Genomic DNA, 12,218 nt, shown 5'->3' with positions numbered 1-12,218 from the left:
ATCACTGAGCCCTCTTAGCACACTGTGTGGGGTACCCTGTTTGGGGGAAGTTAACGGGAGCTGAGGAACAAGCTTGTCCTATGGTTCTAAGATTTAAAGTTTCATAAACTCGTGTTAGTGTTAAAGGGTAGACACGAGGAGACAGTACTCAACTCTGCTCGTGCTGGGGCTGCGACACCAAAGCAAGATGGGAAAATAAGACAGCCAGATGGGCAATTTTGAAGAACCAGCGGACAGAGAGCGGGATTGAGGAGGAGGGGCGGCTAACCACCGGAGACCACAACTCTGAGAGGTCAGGGAGGTGACAGTAGGAATCTGGGAATTAAACACAGCAGGGGCTGGCGGGCCTATGGGGCTGACTACAAGTTCAGGAGAACTGGACCTGCTTAAATGAGTCTAGTCAGAGCCAGGCAACCGTTGCCGACTGGGAAGGCTCGTCCGGTGCTGTGAGATGTCCCGGAATTTTACTTGAATGCTTCCAAAGGTTACACAAAATTTCAAGACCACCAGCAGCCAAAAGAAAGCACAGCCCACAGCCTGTCAGTCTGTGGCTTCAGCATCTCACTGGGACTCCCTTCTCAGCCCGCTGCATAACGAGGTGACTGACTCCCCATGTCACTGCCATACCTATCTTTCCACACATGGTGACTTCCACATTTTACAACCGTTTCGAAGGCGGGGGGCAAGGGCACATTCCTTAGTTTGTTTCTGCCCTTGCTGGGAGGTGGAGGCTGAAGCCAAGGCTCACAGGAACCAGGCCTACCCACAATGAGAGAGCCTCCCTAGGGGGTCCGTCCTAGGCCTCCTGGGAAGAGGATGTTCTGGGTGGGAATCACTGCCTCATCTGATTAACAAGGGCTTTCACTGCGTGTTTTCATTTTGTTCCAGCCAAAAGAACATTCAGTGTCTTCCAGGGAGTGGGAGGTGGCCACGGACACCCGCCCCACCCCCCAGACATGCTCATGAGTGGGAAACAGAAATGCACAGATGAACAAAAGAGGAGGAACTCCAACTCCTACCTCTTGAGAGATAAGCACTGAGGATGTCCTAACATGCATAACACAAAACTGTATCTCCCAAGACGGAGGCGGCTAAGTGATTGATGTCAGGAATGTGAACTAGTCTACATTTTCCTACGTGACTCAAGACTCAGGGGAGTAACTGGGGCATGTCCTGCTAACAGATGGGGTAGATAGTCCCTCCTCCCCTGAGCCCCAGAGAACACAGCAGCCCCATTATAGTTCTTTTTCTCCTTGGAAAAAAAAAAGAAGCTATTACTTATTACATGTTTAGCAAGAACTAGGACTCATCCCAAATTCTTTCCTGGTGGGTTCCTTCTGTGGCCTTCCAATGACTCTGAAGTTAACATCTTCACTTTAGTGGCGAGGAAACAGGCTTCGTGAAGATATATATATAACTTGCCCAAGGTCACAGAGCTAGTGACTATCAGCGACAGGACTGGGATTATAATTCTGTCTGAGTCTGCTGTTCTAGTCCAGTGCCCTTTATGCTACCTCTTGGAGGAAAACAAAGTTGACAAGGGGCAATTCCAACTACTGTTTTCTAGAAGGGGACGGTTTATTCCTGACTGGGCAACAGAGATAGATGCAAAATGAAAACACAGGGTGGCATTATAAGCCATTCATCATTTCATGATGGAGATGCAGCAGAACAGCCAAACAACTATAGGGTCCTTCTAGGCCCTCAATTAGTACATGCTCAAGTGACCTTGTGTTACTCTCTCTAGCCTGTGAAAACTCTGCCTGCTTGCTCTGCTCTGTAGAGCCTAAGGACATAGCCAAACAGGGATGGTCATCTCTGATGGCAAGGAAATCCTCCTCCAAGCCTCCATGCCTGCAAGTCCATATGGATGGTAAAATCGCTCCCAGCCTAGTCACGCCTTTTTTTTCCCCAGTTGCTATGGCCAGGTGTGAAAGACATCCCCTGCTTCTCTTGAACTGGCCCAGAAGAGTTCCAACTCTTTCCAACTAGGCATCAATCTGAGGCATCCCTGAGAGGAAAGCCTGCAGGCTCCCAGTGTCTTACCACAATCGAAGTCAGGTCCTCACTCTCAAAGCGGCTGATGGCCTGGTCCAACGATTTGTACATAGCAGCGGAAATCCGCTGGGTGATGAGTCTGTTCAAGTCAATGGATCGACCCAACAGCTGAAGGGCAGAGGGAGGTGGGGCGGGGGAGAGAGAGTTACTTACTAGCTACACAGATATCTGGCAACTCAACACAATGTACTGGTAAGAAACTGTACTAAAGTGATAAGGGGCATCGCTGGGACAAGGGATGGCTATATACAGAACATAGATGGCATCATGAAATATCTTAAAATGGTAATTCTAGTTAATCTTTAATCTCTGTGTATATTATATGTACATGTGGTATATGTATAATGGGTAGGATGCTCGTGGGAGTGTGGACATGAGCATGCCACTGTGTGTGTGTGTGTGCGTGTGTGTGTGTGTATGTGTGTGTGTGTGTATGTGTGTATGTGGAGGCGAGAGGACAATCCTGGGTATTGTCCTTATCCCACACTTTGTGTCAGGGCAGGGTCTCTTGTTAGCTGCCTGAGCAAGCCAGGTTCGCTGGCCCTCAGACTGCTGGAGTCTCCAGTCCTATGGTGATAGTGCTGGAATTAGAGATGCTAGCTACTGTAGCTGGCTTTGCATTAGTTCTGGGGATCTGACCACAGGCCCTCGCTTCTCTGAGCCATCTCCCCAGCCCCTCTGTTTTATTTTATAAGAGAAGTCCTTGCTCTTAGGTCATACCGGCTGGTGAAGTGTCAAAACAACTGCAATTGTTCTTAAAAATGTAAGAGAAAATGTATGTATAATAACACATGTGCATTATTTATACACATGACCACTCTAACATATATGAGAGAAGATACATACATGAGAAAGAGAAAATGGAACTCAATATAGTGAAACACTCTTCGCACGAATCCAGCTAGACTGGAGACGAGCACCTTACTATTCTGACTTCTCTGAAGGCTTCACACAAAACCCGCTGAGGTAAAATACAACTCATTCTGTGGGAAGAGGCTTGGGGAAAGCTCCGACCTCTGGTAAATGCTTCTGTTGACACCCTAGCTTCAACCTTGAGGTTCATTTTGTGTCTTCCCTCTGTTCAATTCAGAGTTTCCAGGGAGCAGAAGCCACCTTAGCAATCTGTGCCCTCATGGGAGTGATTTTAAAAGCAAGCATATGAAGAGCTGATTAAAGGGTAGGAAAATATAGCTTAAGATAATTTCCACTGGGATCCACACGGATATTACTGCAGATGTTATAACCATTTACTGATCACCCGCTGTGTTCACTCCACTTTGCTAGGTACTAAGTGATTATTACTCTTCGAGTATTATTTATCATAGGGTAAGTTTCCTACTAACTGATTAAGGTCCCACAGGGGGAGCCTGTGGCTAATTCTGGCTGCGCTGCAATTGTTGATGCTCATCTACTGAGCCTTGTTTCTTCTCTCCTGTGACTGGACACTGGCCATGGATGTTCAGGGAGTGCAACAGAATCATGTTCATCTCAGCATCTTCTTGGCCTCAGCTCTGGTCCTTCACAGAGATCAAGGACCACAAAGCAACCACACAGATGCTATGGCACACAGACTGTTCTGCTACAGGTTTGGCCACCAGCAGGGAGGGCTCGGATCTGTGGTGGTCCCTGTTAGGATTTTCTAACTCAGATTAGCATTCTTAAACAGAGCTATATGTCCTTGTCCCCAGCAGCGTTTCTTCCACATCTTGGGACAAACGTTAACAGAAGCTACTGCATAAAAACACACCAGTTTCTAACCCACATTTAGTTTGACTCACTTCATTTAAAAGGGTTGCAGCCCTCTTCACTTATTTCAAGGGTGGGTCTGCCTGTCTCTGTGAGATAGTGCTCATGAGGGAAGGGGATGACTCAGGATGGCGGGTGGAGAGGAGCCAGGAAGTCTAAAGCTTGCACCAAAGGAGGCTCACTACCGTTTGAAAGGATCTGAGGCTGCTATGCCTGGGTGCAGACACAAGGCAGATGGGGAAGTCCACACTATCTCCTCAGAGTCTGTTTCCCCCCCAGTCCTCCCCATCACGGCTTTCTCCCTCCGTACCTGGACATGTCTCTGTTTTAGCAGCGTCTCGTAGCGGTTGGAAGGTGGGTACGGAATGATCACCCCATAGTTCTTACATTCAGCTCGGAAACGTTTATCCAGCAGGACACTGGAAGGGAGTAACATGAAACAGCAGCACTGAACATGGTGGCAGATGGTTTCTCAACAGCCCGGCCACATCTACGTCAGACCACGGGATCCACTCATGAAATGTGACCTTAAATATCTCAAAAGTAACTGTGTCTGCTCTGGACATGGTTCCCCAGAATTCTTTCCAGCCACAGACGCTCAATGTGTGACGTGGGATTTCTAAGTTAAAGATGGGCAACCCAGGGTGGAGACACTAGTCTTTCCTTCACTTATGACAAAAACAATTGAGTTTATCCTTACGTATATCCCAGGGAAAATTCTAGGGACCAGGGATACCAAGGTCCTTCCTGTCTTCAAGGTACTAACTTTCCAGTGAAGAGATTGACAAGAGCAAGTAAGGAAACAAAACAAATGGTTTGCATAGTGATCATGTGCTCAGTGTTTCTCCTTCACCAGGCAACACAGACATACATACACACACGTACTCATGCAAACACATATACACACATCAGATACACAGCTACACGCACACACACTCACACAGACATTCATGCACATGGACACATGCACATGCCCATATATGCAGACACCTATGGTTATAGTTAGTGTCGCTGTAATCCTATATTCAGGTGTACTATTTTCATCCTCCACACTGAGGCACAGGTTGGAGTACTTTGAAAACAATAAAACAGGATCATTTGGAGTTAGCAATTATGGGAAGTCTTTGCATGGCGGTTTTGTGGGCCAGAGATTGGTTGGTAACGATACGGCAAGGTTATCTCACACACGGTGGTCTGTCTGAGATAAAGGGAAGAAGGTTTCGGGAAAAACACGTTCATGACACCAGTCTACAGGCCAGATCGTGTGGAACCACAGGGCCCTCACAGAGAGAGGCAGGTTGGGGAGATGAGCTGGAAGCCAGTTAAGGTTTTAAGTGGGAAAGAGATGTATTTAAACTTGCACTGGCCAAAGCAGCAGCCACCAGTCCCAGTGCCTATGGAAGCCCTCAAATGAAGCGGGCTCAAACTGGGATCCATTGCCACATGCACACCAGGTTTAGGAGGCCTCGGAGAAAACAGGGAGATCTCTTTAATCATATTTACACTGACTCCACGTTAAAATTTTAGTGGCTTTGGTTTGTTGAATTAAATAAAACATATTATTAAAATGCCAGCTGTTGCTTTCCCTCATTAAAATATGGTTGCTAGACTTCTTTGACTTCCCATGAGGAATGGATGGGGAGTGGGGTGGGGCGAAAGTGGGGGAAGAGGGGGTAGTAGGAGGAGGGAGAGAGAGGAACTGGGATTGGCATGTAAAATAAAAACAATTGTTTAGAAAAATAAAATAAATAAAAAATATGGCTGCTAAAACACTAAAGACAGCAGAGGTGACTACCATCTGTGGTGGCATTTTATTTCAGGTGGACGGGTTAGCATGTTACCCTTTCTGCCTAGTGCTTTCTCTGAATTTCCCAGCTCCTCTCAATTTCCACCCCTTTGAAAAGCATTCATCTTGCAGGGAAGGTTGTTGAGGACTATTTTCAAGTGGGGAATATATATTTAAAGACTCTCTCTCTCTCTCTCTCTCTCTCTTTCTCTCTCTCTCTCTCTCTCTCTCTCTCTCTCTCTCCTCTCTCTCTCTCTCTCTCTCTCTCTCTCTCTCTCTCTCTCTCTCTCTCTCTCTCTCTCTCTCTCTCTCATGTGTGTGTGTGTGTGTGTTTGCCTGTGGAGGCCAACAGGGCAATAGATGCACCTGGAGTTAGAGGTAGTGGTGATCTACTTGTTCTGGGTACTGGGAATTGAACTTGGGTCCTCTGGAAGACTACCAAGAGCCCTTAACCACTGAGCCATCTCTTCAGCTCCCAAGATGGGGAGAATTTATAACCTGAGTATAGAGCGTCCCCAGAATGTTTCCACAGACAACATCAGCATACTCAGGGCCAGCACTGTCTTAGAAATGCTGCCTCCCCTGCTGTCGCTGCCTCCTACCTGATCTGCTCACACCTATTAAGCAACTACTTAGTGATGGATGTCCCTCTGTGCTTTCTCTCTGCTTATCACTTAGGATTCATTCTCTTTAGTCAGTGCAGCTCCTGTGCCCATCTTCTCGTGTGCAGTGCATGTCAACTCCTATCTGAAATGTGTCAAGCCTGTCAAAGCAAAACGGAGCCAGTCACTTCCGTGGGGCGGGGGGAAGAAGCAACTGAGGTGGGGACTTGCCCTTAGGATTGCTGGTTAGTCCAACTGGACTTCCATCAAGAACCACGATTCTTATATAAACATATTTTCTTTCATGATAGCACCATTGCAAAGATTTTAAACCCCAGGAATTCCTTGGGGATATGGGGGTGGGGTGGGGGGAGTTAAATCAGTATCATCCAGGAAATACTGATAACCCTATAAACCTAAGGCATCTCCAACTGAAACTTCTGCACACACGTCCATCCTTACACACCTAAAATGCATTCTCCGTGGGTTAATATTATCAGAGTGAAGTTTAAAAATAAAGATGAAGTCAAGCCGCCACCGTGCATATGAAACCACTTTGTGGCAGTGTATTGTTCTCAGGCATCTTCAAGGTTTATGGTTCCAGGGCATGCGACGCGCCCTCTAGTGGCCTGGATATGCCACTGCATGAAGTAACTAGCTGCCGGATGCTGGAATGTAAGCTATTATTTTTGTACTACCTCCACCAAGGCTTTGACCAGAAGTTCCCTTTGCCTGCACATTCTGGACCCGTCCTTCACCTGTTTCACTTAACTCCCTAGACACGGCTTCCTTAAGATGGCCTCAACCAGCTCAGGTTGAGCTACCATATATTCGTGAACTTCCCTCAGTTCTCATCACCCTCTGTCCTCCCACTGAACCGCAGACCGCGTGAACTTTGTACACTATCTACCTGCTCTCCCTTACAATGCGTTTCGATGCCTGGACCCCTGGAAAGTGCTCGATCCCCCATAAGTGCTGAGCAAGGGAGAAGAAGGAATCCGTCTTCTGGGCACCAGGCTGATGAAAAGATGCTACTCGGCCTACAGTCCCTTACCTGCCGGCCATGGCTTTGTAGTAGGCAAAGATCTGGTCTGCCAGCTTGTAGACAAACTGATCAAAACACAGGTTCACCTGGTGAAGAGAAAGTGGGGGTGGGAGTGTCAGCGGTTCCTGTCTGGATTAACCGCAGGAAGTCGGGAGGGCATCAGGGCAGACAGGGGCAGCATGGCCGTTTTGACAGAGGGGATAAAGGAGTAAGCATCTGTGGCCATGCAGAAGTGAGGAGTTTGGCCCCTTGCTTTCAATGTCTTCAGTTAGTTACTGGAAGAGCCAAAGTTTAAAAGAACCCAGGAACCTGCGTCCTCATTGCGCCCCTGCTTGGTCAGGGACCACAAACGAAAGCTCTTTCTCTCGGGCCATGAATACCCCCTAGCAGCCTGTTAACCCAAAGACTTTCTTGTCTGCTCCATGCATTTGATTTTCCTTTCTCTGCAGAGTTAATTTGGGGAATGCCCTTAGAAATAGAAAAGCCCCTTTCTTCAAGTTTTCCTTAAAATCCCTCTGGTTTTTCATGTACAAAGTCTTCCCGACTCACAGGAGACTATGAAGTCGGGAGGGAAGACAAGGTCACACCCGCCATGGAGCATCAGAACACATCTTCCGTGAATGACCAGAGAAGAAAGTGGCCAAAGTGGGACTTGAAAGAGACTGGGCTCTGGTACCAGCAGGGTGGCAGACAGAGGGAGGGGAGGGGCTTGATCTTTGATTCCTTTCTACTAAGTTTCTAAGATGATGTCTTTATCGAAAGGTTTCTGTGCCTATTATTTGATATCCACTATATCACACAGAACAAAACCCACTAAGGGTTCTGTACATGATACTGGCTTTACACCCAGGGTGCTGGCTTCAACCCACGGTGCTGGCTTCATAGTCAGATAACTGAGGCCCCCTGCCTGGGCCTCTGAACCTTATGATCCTCAGTGTACCCTCTTGCAGTGAGGGATCTAGAGGGTCAAAGTAGGAGTGCTCATTTAGACCCCACGGTCCCTTTCTAGAACCAACTCTGAATTCTCGTCCAGATATTCGCAGCCCCTCCAGAGACCCCCATGGTCTTCTTCAGAGCTCATGACCAGCCTGAGGAGGAGTTTGATGACATCACTCGCAAGCCAAAGTGTATACGCACATGAAGTGCACGTGAAGCCCCTCATGGTAGATACACAGACTAGGGATGAGGAACAAAGGAGTGAGCCATTGTACACTATTAAATTCTATAGCTACAGCAATCATGCATATTGCTCCCTGAAGTCACTGACATTCTCCCACCCCCCATTTGTGTTTATTTCTGGAGGACTGGCCAAGTCCAGCCTCTCGGGGACTGCAGGAATGAAGGCAGCATGTCACTTGCCTCGGCTTCAATCTCATCGTAGAGGAACTGCTTTTTGAACTTGGTGAGAGCATAGTAGGCGCTGTCGTTGTAGAGATCCAAGGGGTAGAGGACATACCTGGAAGGAACACAAGAAACATGGGGGTAAGTTACACTGGCCTGGAAAACACAAGAGGTATGGGCGGCGAGGCAGATGGTCTGGAACGGAAGACAACCTGCCGCCCCTCCCTGTGTTCCCACACCTCCATTTAGGAAGGATTTGCTCTCCAGTCTGCACACAGATATTAGCAGTCCATGCTGTTAATGGATCCCCTAGTCTGAAAACCTTAGCCTAGGATAGAACTTCTTGGTTCCTAGAGATGGTAATTTCCCCAGTATGGCTGCTATGAGAGGGACAAAGATAGGAAAAGCAGGTAGGTGAAGGCCTCATCGCTACTCAGGAGTTTCTTCTCTAAAGCAAAGAGGTCGGTGGCAAGTCAGCCTCCCACTCAACCGCAGGAGCTTCCTGGCCTAATCCTGCCTCTTACTCCATCATGGAAGGTTCTTTGGTTTCCAGGATATGGTCCGTGAGAATCCAAGGCATGGACATCTCAATAGGGAACTGGATGCGTCGGCCCATGGTTAACTCCAGGAAGAATTCTCGGAACCAGAGCTGGGAGAGGTCACAGCACTGCTGCAGGGCTTCTGGAAGAACAGGAGAGAGCCTTGGTTTAACAGAAAGTGCTCACCCGTCACGGCATCGGCATGCCAGGTACGCAGCAGGCATGTCCAATACAACCCTTCCCTGGTCCCGCTGTCTTGTGCCTGAAGCCAGCTTAGTAGCATCCATGGTGAATGGCATCTGCCATCTTCTGAGACAGGGCAAGTTATGGGGGAAGGGGTGGTGAGGTCTCAAAACATCTGCCTTCCCACCATTTCCACTAACTCCCTCCAGAGTCGTCCAAAAGGAGTGCTGATTTACATATAAATGGTGTTTTTGAACACAGTCAGTGCTCACTTTCAAGGAATCGTGGCCCCTCATCTCCTGTATGTGATGATTCTGAAGCCCTTACTCTTTGGAGGTCTTGACAGCCCACCTCAGGTCATTCTTTAACGGAGAAGCACTGAGACTCCCATGTCACTGGGGTCCTACTTGTCTTTACCCTGCTCCAGTTAACCCCTTAGTGCAGAGAAGAAGAGGACATGGGACTGAGGTGCAGCCTGGAAGCCTCCTCAACAAGGAGCAATGGGTACAAGGAAGATTAGAGCCACTCTGACCAACAGAAGGCTGATCCAGAATACATTGTGCTACAGGCATGCGTCCCTGCATGAGTCCCCTTCCTAACCAGTCACAGGCTAATCCAGTGCACGCTGAGCTACAGGCTTGCATCCAGTATGATGCCCCTTCCTAACCAGCCACAGGGTGTTCTGGGCTATAGACAGGCATTCCAGCATGATTCCCGCTTTTAACTAGCCATGACTGTCTACCAGACAAAGTCACTGGGTCAGAATGAGTTCAGCAGAGCCTGGCCTTTCCTACCTCCCCAAGCTGACAGAAAGGTTTTCTTTCTGTTGTTTTTAAATTAGTTCTTTTGCCCCTGGGAGCAGATTGTGCCCCGCTGTGGCTCATGATTCCATCGGTCTCCAGCTTCCTGCCCTACCGCCTTGGCTGTGGAGGAAGGTGGCTCACCGCTGATGTTGAGCAGGTGTGTGAAGAAAAAGGACTGCTTGTGGAAGTCCTCTATGGCGAGGACGATGGGCCCATCCAGGCTGCTCCTGAGGGTCTTCTTGGAGCCGCTCTTGTCTGCGATGAGCGACTCAAGCATGGTACGGACCATGTACAGCTTGGAAAGAAAGGGACAGAAGGTCAGGTGGCCCTCCGCGCTGAGGGACAAGTTGCCGTCCCTTCCTACCTTCCTGTTCTTCCTTCTGCTCTTAAAGAGAACTGTCTTAAGGAAGCACCGATTACGGCAGAGAAGCGGATTTGGAGCTATGGAAACCTGGCCCATCTCCCTGCCGTTCTGGGACCCAGCACATGCCAGGCAAGCATCCATCACTGGGCTTGCCACCTGCCCTTGTGAAAACCTCCGAGAGGCAGACTGACCAGCTTTGCCAAGTTCTCTGCCTAGGGCCCATAGCACCCCTAGGTGTACCGACAACGGCAGGTAGTTAAGGTCCGTGAAAGGCTCCTGCCTGCCCTGCTTAGCCAAGGGCATGGACATCCATGCCACCCTACAGTCACCCTCATGTCCCAGATGACCATGGTAACAGCATGGATGGGGCACTGAACCAGGAACCAAGAGAGCCAGGTTCAAAGCCAAGCACTGCCATTGACTCGCTGTGTGACCTTAGACGATGAAGCCTCCACTCTGGGCTCCATTTGCCTCATCTAACAGGAAGGATTGGACCAGACAAGTTCTCGACCCAGTCTCTTTCAGCTTTAACTTTCGGAGGAGTTATGCAATGGACAAAGCTCAAAACAGCAACCCCCCCACCCCTCCTGTTTCTGGTCCTCAGTGTTTTAAACCTGTCAGTGAATGCTGGCGCCCTCTGGTGGCCTGGGCTGCACTGTACAGCCTTCCAGAGATTCTGGGTGGAGTGCAAGTCGACATCCATACTTACACAGGAGGCTACTAGAAACCTAACCCAGCTTACAGAGTGCCCTACATGCAAAGGGCCCACGAGCAGCGGGGCTGTTCTTTCTGCTAATCTAGATTTTTTTTTCCACATCATTTGTCTTTGAGTCTGAGGATTGGAAGGGGCCTTGAGGAGCCAGGCTAGTCTGTTCCTGCTGCCTCCCGCAGTAGGCACCCAAACCAACCCAGCCAGGCGGTGTTATACCAGGGATCGGCAGCCTCTTCGGCCCTGTGTGCCACCAGTGGGGTGAAACAAAGCCCTCGGGGACCACTGGCAGGCCTAAGACACAGACAGGAGAGAAGGCAGAGGGGATGGGAGGGCAGGAGAGACAGGGAGGAGGGAGAGAGAGAAAGAGAGAGAGAGAGAAAAGCGAGAGGTATTGTATACAGTGGGAAAGCCAACCACAACTGCAGGGGCCACACGTGACACGCTCCGACCTCCCAGCAACCACACTACTCTCTGCTGCTACTGGATGGGGCTAAGGTTCTCACCCACCGTGGGCCTGGCAGTCACAGATCTGCATGCCATGCCACCCTGTGTAGGGTCCCCTCTGTGGGGAAGGAGTGACCGCTGTTGCTGGTTTTCTAGACGGCCCACCCTCTATGAACCTCTCTCTTTCTCTCTGAGTATCAAAGTACAGTGCTAACGATGGCCTTGGAGCCCCCCAAAGAAAGGGGGCTATGGAGACTGGATTCACATCCAGTTCTAACTACTAGAAAAGTGGGTCTGTTCTGAACAGAGTCAATTCTTTAGCTAACTGTATTAACGGGCATTTACTCTACCAGGACAGGCTGCTACCCAACTCCATGAAATGCCTACACCTGCTACATTCTGAGGGCTGCCATCGAGCCCTGGGGTGGGCATCAGGAGACCTGGGTTCTTGTCTACCTGGCACTCGTCTTGTGACTTGGACAAGTCACTTCCCCTTTCTGGACCTCAGTTTCCCCGTCTGTGATGGGGGAGGGGGAATCTACCTCTCAACACTCGTCCATCTGGGGCTGTCTGGGAGTCAACTAAATGAATCTGC

At 49.2% G+C, this 12,218-nt stretch overlaps 1 protein-coding gene across 2 annotated transcripts in view; it reads right to left on the bottom strand.

Moving 5' to 3' along the window:
- Cyfip2 (cytoplasmic FMR1 interacting protein 2) overlaps positions 1–12,218 on the bottom strand; it is a 122,830-nt gene that overhangs the window by 56,740 nt on the left and 53,872 nt on the right. The window contains exons 16-22 of one of the 2 annotated variants that reach the window (XM_075992862.1): positions 11,396–11,470; positions 10,245–10,398; positions 9,103–9,259; positions 8,597–8,693; positions 7,247–7,323; positions 4,115–4,223; positions 2,047–2,166 (exon numbers count right to left, since the gene is read on the bottom strand). In XM_075992862.1, the coding sequence (XP_075848977.1) occupies positions 2,047–2,166; positions 4,115–4,223; positions 7,247–7,323; positions 8,597–8,693; positions 9,103–9,259; positions 10,245–10,398; positions 11,396–11,470 (789 nt within the window). The remainder of the gene's footprint in view (positions 1–2,046; positions 2,167–4,114; positions 4,224–7,246; positions 7,324–8,596; positions 8,694–9,102; positions 9,260–10,244; positions 10,399–11,395; positions 11,471–12,218) is intronic. The other variant, XM_075992863.1, reaches the window with a different exon arrangement.

This window comes from Microtus pennsylvanicus, chromosome 11 (genome assembly GCF_037038515.1).
Source record: "Microtus pennsylvanicus isolate mMicPen1 chromosome 11, mMicPen1.hap1, whole genome shotgun sequence".
Classification (NCBI taxonomy): domain Eukaryota; kingdom Metazoa; phylum Chordata; class Mammalia; order Rodentia; family Cricetidae; genus Microtus; species Microtus pennsylvanicus.
The sequence above is the reverse complement of the archived record's forward strand: the minus strand, read 5'-3'. Positions and strand labels throughout refer to the sequence as shown.